General features: G+C 42.4%; 1 protein-coding gene across 2 annotated transcripts in view; it reads left to right on the top strand.

Annotated features, from left to right (window-relative positions):
* Window positions 1–21,340, top strand: part of KCMF1 (potassium channel modulatory factor 1) — a 58,575-nt gene that overhangs the window by 27,996 nt on the left and 9,239 nt on the right. For both annotated transcript variants that reach the window (XM_065655964.1, XM_065655966.1), the window contains 2 exons: window positions 7,770–7,909; window positions 15,104–15,205. In XM_065655964.1, the coding sequence (XP_065512036.1) occupies window positions 7,770–7,909; window positions 15,104–15,205 (242 nt within the window). The remainder of the gene's footprint in view (window positions 1–7,769; window positions 7,910–15,103; window positions 15,206–21,340) is intronic.

Genomic DNA, 21,340 nt, shown 5'->3' with positions numbered 1-21,340 from the left:
TGACACAGGCCCTTTGGGTATCCTGTTCAGTGCCTGTCTACATAGGGGGAAAAAATGTTTTTCTGTACATTCTGTTGTCCTGTACTGCAGCACTGTGAAGAGCCTGACTATATCTACTTGATCCTGTCTCTGTAGGTATGGGGGCAGCTGTTGGGTGACCCAAAGCTGTCTGTTCCAGGCTGAACCAGTGCTGGCCCTGCAGCCTCTTCTAACACAGTGAGTGCTCCCGCCTTCTGCTGGACTCACTTCCATTTGATGTTGCCCCTGTGCTATGAAGCCCCAAACAAAATGCCATGATGGAATGAGGCTGGTGGGTGCTGAGCCAAGGGGATCACCCCTGCTCCTACTGCTACTCCTCTAGGCACATGACTGTCCCCTGCTCAGCTCACTGCCCCCAGTGCCATCTCCTCAGAGCTGCTCCTCAGCCCTGCCAGCATCGCTGACCAGGTCTGCTCGCTCTGGGGCAGGGCTGGGCTGAATTTCACAGAACCACAGAATGGTTGGGTTTGGAAGGGATGTCTGGAGATCATCTAGTCCAACCCACCTGCTAAAGCAGGTACACCTAGAGCAGATCGCACAGGAATGTGTCCAGGTGAGTCTTGAATGTCTCCAGAGAAGCAGACTATACAACATCTCCAGGCAGCCTGTTTCAGTGCTCTGTCACCTTCAAAGAAGTTTCTCCTCGTGTTTAGATGGAACCTCCTGTGCTTCAGTCTGTGCCCGTTGCCCCTCATGCTATCATTGGGCACCACTGAAAGGAGTCTAGTCCCATCCTCTTGACACCCACCCTTGAGATATTTATAAACATTGGTAAGATCCTCACCCAGCCTTTTCTTCTCCAGGATGAACAGACCCAGCTCTCTCAGTCTCTCTTCATAAGAAAGGTGCTCTAGGCTCCTAATCATCTTCCAAGCCCGCTGCTGAACTCCCTCCAATAATTCCTTGTCCTTCTTAAACTGGGGAGCCCAGAACTGGACACAGTACTCCAGATGCGGCCTCCCCAGGGCATAGTAGAGGGGGAGGATGACCCCCCTCGACCTGCTGGTCACTCTTTTCCTAATGCACCGAAGGATACCGTTGGCCTTCTTGGCCACAAGGGCACATTGTTGACTCATGGTCAACCTGTTGTCAACCAGAACTCCCAAGTTCTTCTCTGCAGTGCTGCTTTCCAGCAGGTCAAGCCCTAACCTGTACTGGTGCCTGGTGGTATTCCTCCCTAGGTGCAGGACCCTACACTTGCCCTTGTTAAATTTCATCAGGTTCTCTCTGCCCAGTCCTCCAAGCCTGCCCAGGTCTTGCTGAATGGCAGCACAGCCTTCTGGTGTGTCAGCCCTTCCTTCCAGTTTGGTATCATCAGCAAACTTGCCGAAGGTGGACTCAGTCTCTTCGTCCCGGTCATTGATGAACAGGTTTAACAGGACGGGACCTAACACAGACCCCTGGGGAACCCCACTAACTACAGACCTCCAACCAGACTCTGTACCATTGATCACAACCCTCTGAGCTCTGCCATCCATCCAGTTCATGATCCATCTCACTGTGCATTCATCCAAACCACACTTCCTGAGCTTGCCTATGAGGATGTTGTGAGGGACAGTGTCAAAAGCCTTTTTGAAGTCAAGGTAGACAATGTCCACTGCTCTTCCCTCGTCTGCCCAGCCAGTCATACCATCATAGTAGGTTATCAGTTTGGTCAAACATGATTTCCCTTTGGTGAACCTGTGCAGACTACTCCTGCTAACTTTCTTTTCCTCCACATGCTTGGAGATGACATCCAGAATGGGCTGTTCATCACCTTTCCAGGGATGGAGGTGAGGCTGACTGGCCTGTAGTGTCCTGGGTTGTCCTTTTTGAAGACTGGAGTGATGTTCGCTTTCTTCCAGTCTTCAGGCACCTCTTCTGTTCTCTAAGACCTTTCAAAGATGATGGAGAGTGGATATAATATCTGCCAACTGTCTCAGCACTCATGGGTGCAGTTTGCCTAAACGATCTCTAACCCGATCCTCCTCAACCAAGGGAAAGTCTTCCTTTTGCCCAACTTTCTCTCCTATCTCTAGGGCGTGGAACTCAACCTTGTCTGTTTCATCCGTCACCAGAGCACCCTCCTCATTCAGCAGCGGACCTACATTTTCTCTAACCTTTTTTTCATAAGATTCCTGTTAACCCATTCCTTTGTGCAAATGTTTATAAACAGAGGGTAGGTAAGCATTTTTTCTTTAATTTTATAGCAGAGCGTCTAGCATGTTTTAGAATGTTTTTTGTTCAGAAAATCTGCATCAAGCCAGAACTAACAGCGGTTTTAAGGCTAATACTGTTTCGTACAGTATGGCTGCTTGATCAGTGGTACAGGAATATGTAAATAAATAAATAAAAAAAATGTGCTGTGTTACCACCATGTTGTTTCTTCAAACATTTAAAAAAAATGAAACAAATATACTATAACTTGTATAATACCAGCATTTTTAGCTATACGTGTATATCAAATTGAAATTACATTACTCATATGAAAAGTGAAACTAAAATTCCTGACTCCTGTGTAGGCTTGTACAGAAATATGTACAGAAAACAAGGACAAGCTGTTAGAAAACGTAGTCCTGGATCACCTCTTTCAAAGATTGATATTTATCTAAGGAATCTTGCTGTACTTCTGTCTCATTACTTACCTCCTGCCAAGTTTAAGAATGGGTTAGTTAGATTAAAATGTTAAATACAAGCAGTCTATATCTATAGATAATAAAGCAAGAGTGCTCATATTTTCACATTAAATTAGGTTATTGGCTCCTTTTTTTTTTTTTCAGGAAAAGCCCTAATGTCTAAACACCATTGAGCTTGAAATCTAACTTCATCAGCTATTGTCAAGTCCCCTTTTTAAACAATTTTCTGATCCTTTTACTCCTTTGTATTCTTCCTCTAATTGATAAGCGGCGTAGGTAATGAATCTTCTAGAGGGTTGTGATTTAGTCTGGTTTTCTTTTTTACTCAGCAACGTTGTCTTCCTAGCTACTTTGAAAAGAGGGCTTTAGGGATGTAGAGGAATTTGAAGAGCTTTGGACTCCTGCTTTTGTGTAGGAAGGTATTTGGAAAGAAATACATGATCTGAAAGATTTCTTTGTGGCCAGAAGGGAGAATTCTTTGGTCATGGGCCAGTTGCGCCATAACAGTAATACAACTGTAAATGAAAACAGTAATAGAATTGTAGGCTGCCTTGCTTCTGCAGCTATGAAGGTGTGGCCTTTTCATTTTTTCCCATACATTCATAATTTTTAGAGTTTTTTATATACTTGTAAAAACTAATTGGAGAAATATCCATTCAGTGACACCAACACTAAAATTAGACACAAAGATGCATGATATCACTTAATTAGCAACCTCTTTTAAAAAAATAATAGTTTGAAAGGGGCAGATTTTGATTGTAAGAGGGGGAGAGAGATTCAGGTTGAGAGGAAAAAAGAGGGGTATAAACTTCCAATGGAAAAATATTTGGATTTGCAATTACTGATTTCACTTCTGATGGGTGCTTTTTTTTTTTCTTTCTTTTTTTTCCACCCCCCAGATGAAGGCATATTTATTTAGCATGGGCATATATGTTTACTGTGTATTAGAAGAAAGATGTGGAAGGAGAGATAAGTAGGAAAACATGCAGGAGTATAATCTGGAGTCTGGAAACAACTCAGTTTTTTTATTTTTTGTTTATTAAATGGCTTATTACATGTCCTCTAAAAGCAAGAACCAGAAACACAGTATTTGACAGTACTCGTCATACCTCTCTCGTCTCTGACACAACAGTGTGTACTGCTGGAATTCTTGACGTCTGGACTGAGCTAACAACGTATCTAAGGAAAAAATATTTTTGCGTGCATGCTCATCTACTTACTGCTCTCTTCAGACTGCTTGTAGCCCTGTGCCCTTTGCTCAGGTGGGAAGGTGGAGTTGGTATTTCTGCCTTACTTAAAAATACTTATATTCATGAAATAGTGAGGTTTATAGGTAGAGGTTTTTAGACCACCTGATAGTTTTGAAGGATTTTTTTTTCTTTGTAGATAGTTGATGCAGAAGTTACTTTTATATACAAATCCCCAGAAGAATAAGATATTTTACCTCTTTTTTTCACTAGCTTGCCTCTTTGAGTCGTCATCTTCTTGTTTTATCCAGATCAGTACATAAGATGCCAGGACTTAGCAAATTCCCAGAAATGAGTCTGCTCAGCCTAAAGAGTCCTCAAAGGGAAATTTGACTTGGTGTTCTTGCACGTGTGTGTATGTTTGCAGTGATGGAGAATTTCACTTTTCCAATCAGTAAATAGGTACTTAATCATCATCATGAGGATCATACCAAATCTTGAGGGAAATCAGAGGATCAACTAAACAGTCTGTCATTATTTTTTGATGTGTTCGTGACTGGCATTTTTGCTATTCCGACAAGCATGGAGAATTTTTTTGCAGCAGTTCTTGTTCAGTTACCGCGTTTCAGAGAACCATATAGTATTTGCATGTGCTGTTTTAGGCAGATTAAATGAAGTTAAATTTTGAATTCTTCTTAACTATTCAGTTCAAAAGTTTGGCCATCTCACTTATTTTGTTCCCATATCCAACTCTGTATCTTTAGGACACTGAAAAAGTGAGAACTGAAGTTTTTATTTCCTCTGTGCAATGATACTATTTGCTGTATACTGTAACAACTTGCTCAATGAGCTGCTTTAGAATTTTTCTTCATATAGTTGCAAGGAGGATTCTTTTGTCCATCATCATCGAAGCATTTTTCATGTATCTGTTCTAGACATCCCTAATTTTGAATCCTTTGCCTTACAGGTATATTTTTCTGAAAGAAAATCTGTTCCAGAGTCTGTGTGGCTGATCCATTTAGAGACTGTTTTAGTGACTACTTAGAACTTTGTCCCATGTAAACCTTGTTTGTGCTTTCCTCACTTGAAACCATGACATGACTCAAATTCTTCATATTTTAGTATGCTGCAGCATATTGGTAATTTGTTTTTACCCACATTCAAGTTTTTGGCTACATCAGAATGGGAGTCTGAATGTGATACTTGGATAAACATTAAAGGAGTACTTAGTGAAATACATACAGATGTGGCATTAGTTAGGAGCTCCAAAATCTTAAAGTTCTGTGAGTTATGTAGATTTTCTGTGTGTTGTATCTGAAACAGTGTCTATAACACCTCGGACTTAGAGCAGGTTAATTTTCATGTAAGTCCTTATTGCATATCATGTAAGTAAGAGGAGAATGGAAGACTTGGAAACAAGAAAATAAGTATGCTGTAATTTTAGAGAAGCTATTCAAGTCAAAAGATAGTTGTACATGTAAGTAAATCTAATTGGTTTATCCTGTAGGATGATGTTGCTTAACACCTGTGCATAGAGACTGTCAGAGTTCTGAACGCTAATGGTGTAATCCTGCCTCAGAGCCAGTTTTTCTGGTCACCTGCCAGAGTAACCGTACTACCAATCTACTCAAACAGAATAAACACAAGCTTACTGTGGGTAGTGGACAAGAACTACAGGTAGTTTTGAAAGCTTTGGCATAGGGGAATTTGCTGTTGTTCCTATTTCTAAGCATTCAGAACATGCTCTAAAGCTGATTGATATTTAGCTTATAAACAAGCGAGCAGATTTAAGCATTCATAAGAAGCTTTCTTCCCATCTGGTAGTATTGTCATCTTCAGCTGAAAAGGGTATATTTAATTGTTGGCCAACAACCTCTCCCACAAATGAGGAAAGGTAGAACTTCGTCTTCCTAGCTTCACTGATTCTTCCCTTGGATTTATAGGGGATCAGTTAAGGACAGATGTTTTGAATTCATATATACCCTATGTCTTGTTGTTAGTATGCCAGCTGAATGCCTGACAACCTGTCAAGAAAACGCCTATCATTTGTGTATTGGGTGACTCAGATGCATTCAGAACTGAGTCCTGGTAAATGGTTTGCGAGGACCTTTGGGATTTCCCTCTAATAAAGATTCTGGGCATCTGTTCGTGTCAGTACTATATAAATTACTTTCAGGTCAGGGGAAGCAGGTGCTGATCTTTTGGGCATGTTTTCCAACTTACATTCATGCTGACTTTCAGTCTTTATAGCTTTCCATTTCAGTCATATCTGATATGCAATTCCATTCTCTAATGAAAAGTTACTTCTGTGCCTTATTGTATAAAACATTAAATGGAACCTCAAATGCTGCTTTGGAGAACTAAGACTTAATTGGCTGGGAACTTCTTACTTTGGATAGTTGGACATAGTGTTTTCCTTGTCTGTATGTGAATAAATGAACATAGATTCAGGATGGTATTCAAGCTTAGTGTGATAGTTAATAATTTGATGAACCAGTTAAAATGCTCAGTGTGTCAGGTAGTGTTTCTTTGGCAAGGCTATCTGTTTCCTTGGGCATTTCTTACCATGCTTCTTAAAGAAGTATCTTTCTCTCATCCTCCATATTTAAATTCTCTGGAAGCAGTTTACAAATAAGGGGAACAGGGACTTACTGAACATAAATTTTATTCTGCAATGTGTTCAGTCTGGTTCTGTATCTTTAATTCTGCATATTAGCATGTTACTGTGAAGTTCATTTTGTGTATGGATCTTGGAGTGTTAGCCCTCAAAACCTAGTTTATATGTAAAATACTGTATGTTAATATAGTGGATTATAGATATGTACTTTTTTAGCTTAAGTATCATCTTTTGTAAGGCTGCAGAAACAAAAATGCTGTTCTGTTCTTCCTAGTCGTGTCTTAAAGAGAGGTCAGTAGTGGAGCTGTCATAAACTGTAGCAAGCTGCGACTTAAGCCATCAGAGGGACATATTCCTAACACATTAAATGGGTATTGCCTTGAAGCATTCTAGTATCTGCTCAGACTTGTCCAACTTTTAATTTATAGCAGAATATTCATAGTTCTATGAACGTATTTTTCAGTCACTTAACAGTGAGTCCTAGAAAAAAATGTAAGTGAAAGTATTTTAAATTATTTGCTGGAAGAAAGCACACTTTTATCTTGATGTGAGTGTGGAGTTTACTCATGTTTCTTGCAGAATACGTAATCCCTGCAGAGGATGAGAGAGAAAAGCATTGTTTTCTTGCATAGTTTGACAAATTTTTGTGTTATGTTTGGGGAACTTATGCACTAGCAATTTAAAAGTGCCTGTTTTTCATCTGCAGTGCAAAAGTGCTTAAATTCAACACACCTGAAGTTTTGCAACCAGTGTATAACAGATAATCAGCTTCCCTTTTAACTATCTTGTATATTATACATTTGAGACGTTTCTAAAACTACTTACTGCAAAGCAATGGTTCAGCTATAGCATAAATATTGACATATGGTATCACCAAGGACTTGTAAATTTTAATCTAAATTTTTGAGGTACTGTTGAGAGTTCCGCTTTTGAAAATTTCAGTTATGATTGAAAAATACCATGGGTGGACCCTGGACATGGGATAATAAGAATGGCAAAAAAGCGAAGGTTTGGCAGTATCATTAGCAGCATCATAGGAGTCTTGGCTCCTGTTGAGTATCAGAAAACTATGGTATGTTTCCTAATGAAAATAAAATGTAGTCTGGCTGTTTTTTATTGTCCATAAGTGAACACATATTGAATATCAGCCTGTGGCCTTTATACAAGATTAAAGTAGCCATTTCAGTTAAATACTAAATTAATTTGGCAGTGATTACAGTGAAGTATATTTATAAAGAGAGGTTTATATGAACAAAATTAATGGTGCTACTGTTTTGAAGTAACCTCTTGTTTCAACACTCTGTGTTCCAGATTTGTACTATGGTGGAGAAGCTTTCTCTGTAGAGCAGCCACAGTCTTTTACTTGTCCTTATTGTGGGAAAATGGGTTATACGGAAACATCTCTTCAAGAACATGTTACTTCTGAGCATGCAGAAACATCAACAGAAGTGGTAAGAAGCTTCAGAATTGGCTTTCAGTTGTGGTGGGAATGTATTAAAGAGAGTCATCTGGAAAATTGGTATCTTCCTGTTCTTTTTATTTCTTGAAGCATGAGTTCATTTAAATGTTTTGTAGGAAGGCATACCCAGATTTGGTGGTGACATCAAAATTACTCTATGTTTAATGAGTATCGTAATATAATGTGCTTGCTTTCTTCTGTTATGGTTGCTGTTCGGTTGTCCTGATGTAAAGGTTGCCCTGTTTAGGAGTCTGTTACCCTGTAAGATGAAATTCAGAATGTTCTCATGGTTATTGGGTATAGCTATGTCTCCCTTTTCATAACCAGTATTTAATTGTCCTGGAGGCTCACAGCTGTGTTAGTGTTTTGTAACTGTGAGAGAGAGGAAGACATGCAGACAGTTTGGTGTGTTTTCAAATAGCTTTTGTAGTGGACCTGGTGTATTTATGTAGCAGTAGTTGTTCTTCTGAAACTATTGCTGTTAAAGCAGGGTTTTTTCCCCCATCGCTAACTACTGGGGCACCTGATGTGGTTAAAAACACACTTCTTAAACAAGTGTCAATAGAAATACTTTAATCTGAGTTGTTAGATCATGCTATCCTAGTTGTCTGTGGGAGCAGGAGGAACTAGTTTAGCAGAACAACAGCCAGGGTGCTCTGGTCTGGTTAACTGTTTTTCCATAGGTTCCTAGAAAAATGTGAATGTTTGAAGTGGACTACTCGTCACCAACACATTGTGAAGAAATTACTTATTAATATGTTATCTATTCTAATCTTCTAGTTTTTTAACTTTCATGGAATTCTGTGGAAGAAAATGAATCTTTCCTATCCAAGCCTATTAAGGGTCTTGTGGAAGGTGATAGTGGAGGTGGTTTGTCCACCTTTTGGAGACTCAAAGGTGTTCTAATCTTTCTTAAAAACTTTTGAAGTGAAAGAGTTTACTTCACTATCAGTTGCAATGTAGGATTGTAACTTAACTTAGACAGACACTGCAATTTTTATCATCTTCTTGAGTTTAACTTTGCAACTTTCCCCGAGGTCAGCTGGTCGGAGCCGGTGCAGCCGGAGCCGCAGCAGCAGATCCTGAGGTACAGGGGGATTTTGGGAGGTTCCTTTGCCAGAGAAACCCCGTGAGAGCGGGCGTGACCCAGCAGCTCTGGCGAGAACAGCTGATGTGGCGTGAGCATTGCCAGGGTAACAGGGTAACGGCAATCACACCCCTGCCCCTCGCCTTGAAAAAGCCTCAGGGAGGTGGTGGGAGGTGGGAGGTGGGACCAGTGTGTGAGCACCACCCACACTGTGCTGCAGCAGTGGGTGTTGTAGCTCGTACAGCAGGGTGCAGAGGTTGTGTCCCTCCTTGCTTGGTAGATCATCTCACCTATTGGCAGTCTCCCAGACTGCAGCTGACGATGGTGTTCTCCAGACAGAGAGCTTGCCCCAGAAAGACTGTGGCGATCCAGATGGAGACCCTGCCCCGAACCATGGCTGTTTAGGTCTCTGGCTGCAGGGAGTGCCAGAGCCTGCTGCTGCTGGGGGAGGGAGGCAGGCATTCCACCTGCATGAGGTGTGAGCAGGTGGAAAATCTGCTCAGCATGGTGGTGAAACTTAAAAAGGAGGTCAAGAGACTGAGGACCATCAGGGAGTGTGAGAAGGAGATTGACTGGTGAAGTAACTCCCTGGCGTGCCAGCCAGAAAGGCGCCAGGGAGATACTCCCCCAAAAGGTGATGGACCCCCCGCCCTGTCGGGCAGAGGGGGAAGACCTGAGACAGTCCCTGCCCTGTTGCTGTCAGGCAGAGGTAGGGGACCAAAAAGCTGAGGAGGGTTGGAAGCAAGTTGCAGTTCGGCATCGCAGGCAAGCCCCCTCCCTACCTGCTTTGCTTCCTCAGGTGCCCCTCCACAATAGGTTTGAGGCCCTGGATCTTGAAGGAGAGGTAGGTAAGGATGTGGTAGAAGGCCTGCCTACAAGGTTAAGTAGGAAGATGAGTTGACTCTGCACCCCAAGACTGCCTTTGATAAGGAAGAAAGAAGGGTAATTGTAGTAGGCAATTCCCTTCTGAGAGGAACAGAGGGCCCAATATGCAGAGTTGACCCTCATCACAGGGAAGTGTAGTCTACCTGGAGCCTGGATCAGGGATATCACCAGGGCACTCCCCAACCTGGTGCACTCGACAGACTACTATCCGCTACTGATCTTCCAGACAGGTGGGGAGGAAGCTGCATCCTGTAGTCTGAGGGGAATGAAGAAAGACTTCAGGGCCTTTGGACAGTTGGTGAAAGAGTCTGGGGTGCAAGTTATTTTCTCTTCCCTCCTTCCATTTTCGGGTGATGACATGGGACGGAATAAAAGGATCCAGTCCATAAATGCTTGGCTACGAGACTGGTGCTACAAGCAGGGCTTTGGGTTCTTTGATAATGGCTGGTTTTATAAGACACTGTAATGTCAGCTTTGCCTGTCCTCTTATTAATCCCAACCCATAAGCTCTCCGTCAGCCCTTCATGTACTCCAGCATTGATCTCACTGAAGCAGCAAGACCCTCTTCCTCTCCTTTCTAAAGAGTCCATATCCTTCTGTTGCAACACTTCAGTCATGGGAGCCATTCCAGCATGTCTTTCATGTGAAGAAGACTATAGTCCTGCAACCGCATGCAGATCTCTAACTCATCATGGTTATTCCCTATGCTGTGTGTGTTAATATACAGGCACTTTGGAAAGGCACTCCAGTGCATTGAGATCCTGGAGGGGAACTCTGGGAGAGTCTGATATTTCCTTGAAGGTGATTGTTTTAATTCCGAAGTACTTTAATTGAAAATTATACTGGTGTCTATGAGAGTAGTCATAAGTTTTGTAATTAAGTCTCTTAAGGTTACACACTAAAAAGAATAAGTCATGTGATTTTGGTGAGTACTAAAACCTCAGTAATTACCAGTATTTCTTCACTAGTGAATGTCCAAGGGCAATGAAAAATGTTATAAGGCAGGTACAGAACAATCTGGCTGTCAGTATGATGGGTTACTGTTGGTATTGGGTTTCAGGTCAGTCAACTATTCCGAAAAAAATGCAGCATTCAACTAGAAGTCCACTAGCATTGTAAATAGAAAAATTTTAGGAAACTTCATCAAATGTCATTTTTGAATCTCAGAACAAAGACGTAATTTTTCTACCATTACATTGCACTGCAGCAACGTTCTCATTTTTAGCAAGGCAGTAACTGGGCTCCTTGTTACTGAACTGTGAGGACTAGGTTGTTGATACGTTGTGGATAAAACCGAGGAGAGCTTTTCTTGTAGTAATGAAATAGACAGCCTGAGACAGTCTGAATGGTTCCTGTTTCATTCTTGACGATTATAGTGTCTCTTGTTGAGGTTACAGAAACACTGCCACTTAAAGTGGTTATCTTATCTGTAAATAGGGAGGCAGTAGTAATATAAGCATACTTCTGGAGACTGGCAGATAATCTGTGAGTGTGACTGACTTAAGACTTTGCAGTCATCTTTCAGACATGTTTCAGGATAACATGATGATTTTTTAATACAAATGATCATAGCTTCAGGAGAAACTTGGGACAATGCTTTCCTTTCATCTGCACCATTTGTTCATGCATGTTCTACTAACAATGATATTTTTAGTTCTGTCGTACTTAATCAGTGATGCTACAGTCTTTGTTGTGATTTTGCCAGAGTTTGTTTAACTAAATTTTTGTTTGTGTGTGACAGTGCTTCAGTAACTTTTCCCAGACAGAGAGTTCTTGAAAGTTTGGTTTGTGTATAGAATTAAGGTTAGAATACTTAAATTCCCTTCTTCTCATTGCCGCTTATGACTTTTTCTTAGTTGATATTTTTCTGAGGACTGTGTCTCTTCAGGTAAATATGTGCAGTTCATATTGCCTTTGTTCTCTTAGCGAAATAGCTTTCTTGCTTTCAGAAGTGTGTTGTCCTTCTTGTGGTGGGGTTCTGCTTCCTCAGAGTAGGATAAATGAAAAAAAGATGGCTTTGAAGATGTTGTCTCCTGTTGATATGAATTAAGCAGCTTATATTAGGTTGGTGCAAAAGTAATTGTGATTTTTGCATTGGTGAAATTTGCCGTTTGATATTGGAATACATTCGTAAATGTGGTTATGTTATACATCATTTTAGTGCACTTTTCTCACTATGTTTTTTTGCTACTGACTTGTTACTTGCCATTTATTTTATATTTATTTTAGACTATGGAAATGATGTTAGACAAAAAGCAAATTTGAGCAATTTTCTTATTTGAGTTCAAAACGGGTTGTAAAGCAGCAGAGACAACTCACAACATCAAGAATGCATTTGGCCCAGGAACTGCTAATGGACGCACAGTGCGGTGGTGGTTCCAGAAGTTTTGCAAAGGAGACGAGAGCCTTGAAGATGAGGAGCGTAGTGGCCGGCCAGCGGAAGTTGACAATGACCAACTGAGAGCAATCATGGAAAATGATCCTCTTACAACTACACAAGGAGTTGCTGAAGAACTCGACATCAACCACTCTATGGTCATTTGGCATTTGAAGGAAACTGAAAAGGTGAAAAAGCTTGATAAGTGGGTGCCTCATGAGCTGACCAAAAATAAAAAAAGTTGTAGTTTTGAAGTGTCATCTTCTTGTGTTCTATGCAACAACAACAGACCATTTCTCGATCGGATTATGATGTGCGACGAAAAGTGGATTTTATATGACAGCCGGTGATGACCAGCTCAGTAGTTGGCCTGAGAAGAATCTCCAAAGCACTTCCCAAAGCCAAACTTGCACCCAAAAAAATGTCACGGTCACTATTTGGTGGTCTGCTGCTGATCCAATCCACTACAGCTTTCCTAATCCTGGTGAACCCATTCCATCTGAGAAGTACGCTCAGCAAATCAATGAGATGCACCAAAAACTGCAACGCCTGCAGCCGGCATTGGTCAACAGAAAGGGCCCGATTCTTCTCCACAACACCACACATTGACCGCACACCGCACAACCAACGCTTCAAAAGTTGAACTATGAAGTTTTGCCTCATCTGCCATGTTCACCTGACCTCTCACCAACCGACCACCAGTTCTTCAAGCATCTTGACAACTTTTTGCAGGGAAAACGCTTCCACAATCAGCAGGATGCAGAAAATACTTTCCGAGGCTTTGTCAAATCCTGAAGTGTGGATTTTTACACTGCAGGAATAAACAAACTTATCTCTCGTGGGTAAAAATGTGTTGATTGTAATGGTTCCTATTTTGATTAATAAAGATGTGTTTGAGCATAGTTATAATGATTTAAAATTCATAGTCCAAAACTGAAATTACTTTTGCACCAACCTAATAAATAAATTTGTGGACTTTAGAACCATCTGTCCCATATATGTCTATGCCTGTGTCCCTACAGGGTAGCTGTATGATATGTTGGCATAGTTGAGTATTTGTTACATGACTCTGTAATAAGATGTCTTTACTCTGTAGTGTGTCTGCTTGTGTGGTTTCTGTAATGGTAAAAAATCTGGAAAGAGGAGTTATTTGAAGAGAGATGCTGAATGTTGAAAATAAAGGGGGAGGGGTTGTAGCAAAAAGCTTTCAAAATGCTTGGTTTTCTGTTCAGAGCTGACTACTGAAATGAAAGTGGCAGTAAGGAATAGCAGCTGCTGTTGAAAGCAGCTGAGATTTTACACTAAACTTATTTCAATACCTTATCCTCACTTCCATAAGAGTAAAACAGATGTATGTGCTATTATATAGATGTTCCTAATGCCCATGGTCTGTTGAGATCATAGAATCGTTTATGTTGGAAAAGAACTTGAAGATCAAGTCCCACCATTAACCTAACACTGTCAAGTCCACCTCTCAACCATGTCCCTAAGAACCTCATCTACACATCTTTTAAACACCTCCAGGGGTGGTGACTCCACCACTTCCCTGGGCAGCCTGTTCCAGTGCCCGACAACCCCTTCCCTGAAGAAGTTTTTCCTAATGTCCAATCTAAACCTCCTGGCACAACTTGAGGCCATTTCTTCTTGTCCTGTCACTTGCTGCTTGGGAGAAGAGACCAATGCCCACCTCCTTTCAGGTAGTTGTAGACAGTGCTAAGATCTCCCCTCAGCCTCCTTTTCTGCAGGCCCCAGTTCCATCAGTTGCTCCTCATATGGCTTATGCTCCAGACCCTTCACCAGGTTTGTTGCCATCCTCTGAACTCTCCAGCACCTCAATGTTTTTCTTGTATTGAGGGGCCCAAAACTGAACACAGTATTTGAGGTGGGGCCTCACCAGAGCCAAGTACGGGTAGACGATCACTTCCCTAGTCCTGCTGGCCACACTATTTCTGTTATCTACTGTCAACAACTTGAGTATATGTTGCATGAAGAGCACTGGGAACCTGAACTTTATCATGCAGCCAGATTTTCTCCATAAAGATAAGACTATTTGACTGTGAGGAACAGAGAGAGAAATTCATGGACAGCAGTTGCATTTAACTGTCAAAGTGCTGTTAAGCTCTTAACATTTGGGGGAATAATTGGAATGGATATTTTTTGTCTGTGAAACTTCAAAATCAGTCTGCAAAACTACTGTAAATAAAAATGGAAGATGCTTTTCAAGCTGTTTATGGGGTTATTAAAAAAACCAATTCATAATTATGGCAATTTTAATGGCACTGTTTGTCTCCTTAGTTAACGTGTGTTTTGGTTTAAAATAAACCAAAGACAGATGTCATTGCCTTTTCCCCAAATACTTTTGTGTATGGATATGGAGCTGAGCCCTTCTCTGCCAAACCTGTAGTTACATGTTCCCTGGATGGGTAGTCTCAGTTTGATACTTAAGCAAATATATGTGGTTTCATTCTGATTCCTCTGCTGGAATGAGTGTCAAGCAGGCAAACAAACAGTAGTCCTGTGTAATCAGACTACTGTCTTTGGCAGAATTGGCATACAAAGACTAGTTTTCAAGATTTTGCAAATTGAATTTGAAAATTCTAGCTCTGGTTTTCATAGCGTTCTAAAAATCATAAAGTAAAAGATTTCTAATGTCTGCACTTCAGTAGTTTCTGTGGTTTTTGAATATGTATATATCCAGGTGTTCATGCATGCCTAGAATGTGATTTCAAAGCATAAGAATCAATGTCTAATGATTGATTCAGTTATGTGAGTTCTATTTTGTGTAAAATTTATAATGGTGTCTGCTTTTTTTTCCCCCCTTTGCTTTGTCCTTTCAGATTTGTCCAATATGTGCAGCATTACCTGGAGGGGATCCAAATCATGTCACTGATGACTTTGCAGCTCATCTTACACTGGAACACAGAGCTCCTAGAGATTTAATATCCTTTCCAAGTTGAGGCCAAGATGCTAGACTGTTTCTTCTAGTAGCTATGATGACTGATTTTGAATTTTGTAATCAAAGAGTCATACCCCCGGTTTTCCTGGAACTTAAATTGCAAGAGATCTGTATGTCAAAAATAAAAGGTTTCACTTGCTAGTTTAAAAAAGTATGAATACCAGATTGTGAGCAGACTGTAGGTATACTTGACAGTGCATTTTGCTCTAACAGCAAAAACATTTAAAGAACTTTGACAACCAAGAGGTTTTTCTGCCTGCACTGTGGTTTATCCTGCCTGATCATTAGTCTTGCTGATGCTTTATGTATCCAGATTCAGGAGTGTGCTGTAAGTATTTGTGACATGAAGATGATGATCTGAGGATGGTTTCAGCTTAGCTGGTTTTGATGAGTGATTTTTAAGCTTGCTTAATTACTTTTAACACTATGTTTTAATAACATAATTTCATAGTGTTACTGACATTTTTTTAAACATAACTTGGAAAACACTTCAGTTTTCCTGGGAAATAGAATCTTGTCTTTCAGTTCCTTTAGCAGCAGGTTATGCAGATTTATCTACGCTTGATGACTGAAGAGCTGGAACTATTGATTTTTTTTAATCCTTGTTCCTGGAATATTTTTCTTTTTTATTTTATTTATCTTATTCCGCTAGGATTAACTGATGTTTTTGTTTGGGATTTTTTTTTAATGACATGCAGGCTTTGTAGCCTACCTACAGTAAGTGATCTCTCTAAAGTATTCCTTTGTGTCTCATTTAAACAACCAGACAAAAAGAGTACATTATTATTTGGACAGTGGCTTTTTTGTTTAAAGATTTTTAAAAAGGAAAAAAAAAATCTAAGCCCTAACAACTGGAGTAAAAAAAAAAATATTGAAGCTCTAGCAACTGGATTTCATTATGCTAACAGAATGGAGACAGCATTTAAGGGGATGGCTCTTTTTCAGTTATGATTGCATTTGATTGCATTTATTAGTGTTACCATGGCTTAAGGTCAGGATAGAATAAGCATGTATTAATTACTACATAATAATTGGATCAGTGTAAACAAGTTTGGACATTTATTTGCTCTGTGAAGGATAACTAATAATGCAGAGAATACTAGAGAGTCAGATAAAAGCCATTATCTGTATTTCACCTTTCCCTGTGGACAGTAGGGAAGCAACAGGCAGGTCTAAAGTAGGAAAAAGGGAAGGAAAAACGCCCTTTTTCATCCAGGGTCTGGCAGCATAGGGGAGAATAACTGTCAAAGTCAGGGAGCTGTTAGAAAAGCTATTCTCTGATACCATTATATTGCTGTTCTAAACATCTTCATGTGAAGTTAAAGCTACACAGAGTCCGTGTTCTGTAACAACCTTCATGTACAAAAAGGAGATAAGAGAGAAGGCTCTTTGCTTGCGGGTTTTCTAGAATGAAGATTTCTGTTACAGTTTTAGGTAAGCTTTCTTTGTTGGGTTTTGTATTTTTTTTCCTTAAATTGTCCCAGAAGGCTACATGTGTTTCTTGTTATAAACCTTGTGCAAACATTTCAAGGGATGTTCTTTATTCCTGCAGTCTGAGGACAACTTTAAAAGTGCAGTTTCTTACTTTAGCAGGAAAATATTTGAAAACTTATTAAATGTAGCTTTTCAGCATCAATCATAAAAATAGTTCTCTCATGGCTATCTGTTTGTCACAAGTTAAGGTTTACAAAGGTTTTTCTTACTCTAGCATAGCTGGTAAGACCTAGGTGCACGGTTAACTAGTATTTAAAGAAAGATGTTTGTCTCAGAACACTTAAGTAGTTGCAGTTAGGAAAGTTACTCCACAGTCCTAGGTCTGCTTGAAAAAAAACTCAGATACTGGCCTTTTCTACCAGGTCTAGTTATGACAAGGTTGCCAAACTGCATGAGGGCAGTAGTCCATCTAATACAGTATCTCATCTCCACCAGCATCCAGTTTTGGGACACTCAGAGGTGCAAGGCACTCTGCTAGGCAAAGTGTGTTCTGTGCCAGAGGAGGTTTTCCTCTCACACCCTAGGTGTTAAGTGTTTTACACTGTAGTATAACTAATACATTTGAAAAGGGAACCATTCTGTAAAATCCTTTTGTAATAGCCAGAAGTTCTTCCTTGTCACGAGATGTCTAGTCATTTCTTTCAGCCTTTAGTTCTTCCTCTCCATGACGTCCCGAGGTTTTGCACCATAACTGTGTATTATGAAAACTGCATTGGGCACTACTTTTATACAGTAATGGATACCATATGAGTGGTAAGCATACTATTATAAAGAACATGGGAGATAAGAGGTTCTAGGCTAAAAGTCTAGTAACAATAAAATGAAATATTCAAGGCTATGCTATTTCATTTTGCACTAGTGAATTATACTAGTGATTTTTAAAATAAAAGGAAGCCTTATCTAGACTGTTTTGAAGGAATGAATGTTAACTTTCTGACAAAAATAATTTGTTGATTGTCTCTTACTTCATATGAGACACTGAGGTCCATCAGGGAGTGTGAAAGGGAGATCAACTGGTGGAGTAACTCCCTGGCGTGCCAGGCAGAAAGGCCCCGAGGGGGAACCCCCCAAAAGGTGATGGACCCCCTGCCCTGTCGGGCAGAGAGGGAAGATCTGAGAGAGCCCCTGCCCTGTCGCTGTCGGGCAGAAGTAGGGGGTCTAACAGCTGAGGAGGGTTGGAAGCGAGTTCCAGTTAGGCGTCACGGGCAACCCCCCTCCCTACCTGCTTTGCTTCCCCGGGTGCCCCTCCATAATAGGTTTGAGGCCCTAGATATTGAAGAAGATGTAGGTGGGGACGTGGTGCAAGGGCCACCTACGAGGTCACATAGGAAGAGGCGATTGACTCCACGCCTCAAGACTGCCTCCAATAAAAAAGAAAGAAGGGTAATTGTGGTAGGCGATTCCCTTCTGAGAGGGACGGAGGGCCCGATATGCAGAGCTGACCCTCAGCATCGGGAAGTTTGTAGCCTACCTGGAGCTCGGATCAGGGACATCGCCAGGGCGCTCCCCAACCTGGTGCGCCCAACGGACTATTACCCCCTACTGATCTTCCAGACAGATGGGGAGGAAGCGGCATCCCGTAGTCTGAGGGGAATGAAGAAAGACTTCAAGGCCTTGGGACAAATGGTGAAAGAGTCTGGGGCTCAAGTTATCTTCTCTTCCCTCCTTCCATTTTTGGATGATGATGTGGGATGGAATAGAAAAATTGAGTCCGTAAATGATTGGCTTCGGGACTGGTGCTACAGGCAGGGCTTTGGGTTCTTTGATAATGGCTGGTTTTATAAGACACCAGTCCGGTCAGTGATATGTGGGAAAGTTTTATCCCACAGGGGTAAAAAGATGCTGGGACAGGAATTAGCAGGGCTCATTTGGAGGGCTTTAAACTAGATTTGAAGGGGGATGGGGTTGTAGCTGGGCTTGCATCAGTGGGGCAGCATGCTGGAATACGTAAAGACCGGGAGGCCCCTCAGGCCCCTAGGGTGAAATCGGTGTACTCGGCTCGCTCCCTGAAGTGCCTGTACACCAATGCGCGCAGCATGGGGAATAAGCAGGAGGAGTTAGAAACCTGCGTTCGGTCAGGAGATTATGATCTGGTGGCATTAACAGAGACATGGTGGGACAGCTCACATGACTGGAATGTGGTCATGGATGGCTATGCCCTTTTCAGGAAAGACAGGCCGGCCAAGCGTGGTGGTGGAGTTGCTCTTTATGTGAGAGAGCAACTACAATGTATAGAGTACTGTCCAGGTGCGGTTGAGGAGCAAGTTGAGAGTCTGTGGGTGAGAATTAAGGGGCAGGCTGGCAGGGGTGACACTGTTGTGGGAGTCTATTACAGGCCACCAGATCAGAGTGAGGATGTTGATGAGGCCTTCTACGGGCAGCTGAGCGTGGCCTCACAGTCACAGGCTCTGGTTGTTATGGGGGACTTTAACTACCCTGATGTTTGCTGGAAGGACTACTCAGCCAGCCAGCCTCAGTCTAGGAGGTTCCTCCAGTGCATTGACGATAACTTTCTGATGCAAATGGTGGAGGAGCCGACTAGGAGAGGTGCGCTGCTGGATCTCGTCCTCGCTAACAAGGAGGGTCTGGTTGAAGCAGTAAAGGTGGGGGGCTGCCTTGGTTGCAGCGACCATGAGATGGTGGAGTTCAGGATCTCCTGTGGTGGGAGCAGAATACCAAGCAGAATTGCAACCCTGGACTTCAGCAGAGCCGACTTTGGCCTTTTCAAACAATTGCTGGAGGAAATCCCGTGGGCGAGGCTGCTTGAAGGTAAAGGGGCCCAAGATAGTTGGTTAACATTCAGGGACTGCTTCTACCAAGCTCAAGATCAGTGCATCCCGACGCGCAGGAGGTCAAGGAAGGGAGCCAGGAGACCTGCGTGGTTAAACAGGGAACTGCTGGGCAAACTCAAGTGGAAGAGGAGGGTTTACAAATCATGGAAGGAGGGGCTGGCCACTTGGGAAGAATATAATGCTGTTGTCAGAGGATGCAGGGAGGCAACTAGGAAAGCTAAGGCCTCCTTAGAGTTAAACCTGGCGAGAGGGGTCAAGGACAACAGGAAGAGCTTCTTCAAATACATGGCAGAGAAGACTAACACCAGAGGCAATGTAGGCCCCCTGATGAATGGGGTGGGTGCCCTGGTGACAGAAGATACAGAGAAGGCAGAGTTACTGAATGCCTTCTTTGTCTCTGTCTACTCTGCCGGAGGCTGTCCTGAGGAGCCCCGTACCCCTGAGGCCCCAGAGGAAGGCAGGGCAATGGAGGAGTTTGCCTCAGTTGATGAGGACTGGGTTAGGGACCAGTTAAGCAATCTGGACATCCATAAATCCATGGGTCCAGATGGGATGCACCCGCGGGTGCTGAGGGAGCTGGCTGAAGTCATTGCTGGACCACTCTCCATCATCTTTGCCAAGTCTTGGGAAACGGGAGAGGTGCCTGAGGACTGGAGGAAAGCAAATGTCACTCCGGTCTTCAAAAAGGGCAAGAAGGAGGACCCGGGCAACTATAGACCGGTCAGCCTCACCTCCATCCCTGGGAAAGTGATGGAACACCTTATCCTTGGTGCCATCTTAAGACATATCAAGGATAAGAGGGTCATCAGGGACAGTCAACATGGCTTCACCAAGGGGAAGTCATGTTTGACCAACCTCATAGCCTTTTATGAAGATGTAACAAGGTGGATTGACGATGGCAGAGCAGTGGATGTGGTCTACCTTGACTTCAGCAAAGCATTTGACACCATCTCCCACAGCATCCTCACGGCAAAACTGAGGAAGTGTGGACTGGATGATTGGGTAGTGAGGTGGACTGCAAACTGGCTGAAGGAGAGAAGCCAGAGAGTTGTGATCAATGGGGCAGAGTCTGGTTGGAGGCCTGTATCTAGTGGAGTGCCTCAAGGGTCAGTTCTGGGACCAATACTGTTCAATATATTCATCAATGACTTGGATGAGGGAATTGAGTGCACTATCAGCAAGTTTGCTGATGACACCAAGCTGGGAGGAGTGGCTGACACGCCAGAGGGCTGTGCTGCCATCCAGCGAGATCTGGACAGGCTAGAGAGTTGGGCGGGGAAAAATTTAATGAAATATAACAAGGGAAAATGTAGAGTCTTGCATCTGGGCAGGAACAACCCCAGGTTCCAGTACAGGTTGGGGAATGACCTATTAGAGAGCAGTGTAGGGGAAAGGGACCTGGGGGTCCTGGTGGACAGCAGGTTGACCATGAGCCAGCACTGTGCCCTTGTGGCCAAGAAGGCCAATGGCATCCTGGGGTGTATTAGAAGGGGAGTGGTTAGTAGGTCGAGAGAGGTTCTCCTTCCCCTCTACTCTGCCCTGGTGAGACCTCATCTGGAATATTGTGTCCAGTTCTGGGCCCCTCAGTTCAAGAAGGACAGGGAACTGCTGGAGAGAGTCCAGCACAGGGCCACAAAGATGATGAAGGGAGTGGAGCATCTCCCATATGAGGAAAGGCTGAGGGAGCTGGGTCTCTTTAGCTTGGAGAAGAGGAGACTGAGGGGTGACCTCATCAATGTTTATAAATATATAAAGGGTGGGTGTCACGAGGATGGAGCCAGGCTCTTCTCGGTGACAACCAACAGTAAGACAAGGGGTAATGGGTTCGAGCT

Source organism: Caloenas nicobarica, chromosome Z (assembly GCF_036013445.1).
Source record: "Caloenas nicobarica isolate bCalNic1 chromosome Z, bCalNic1.hap1, whole genome shotgun sequence".
Taxonomy (NCBI): Eukaryota; Metazoa; Chordata; class Aves; order Columbiformes; family Columbidae; genus Caloenas; species Caloenas nicobarica.
This window is presented reverse-complemented; position numbering and strand designations above follow the sequence as displayed.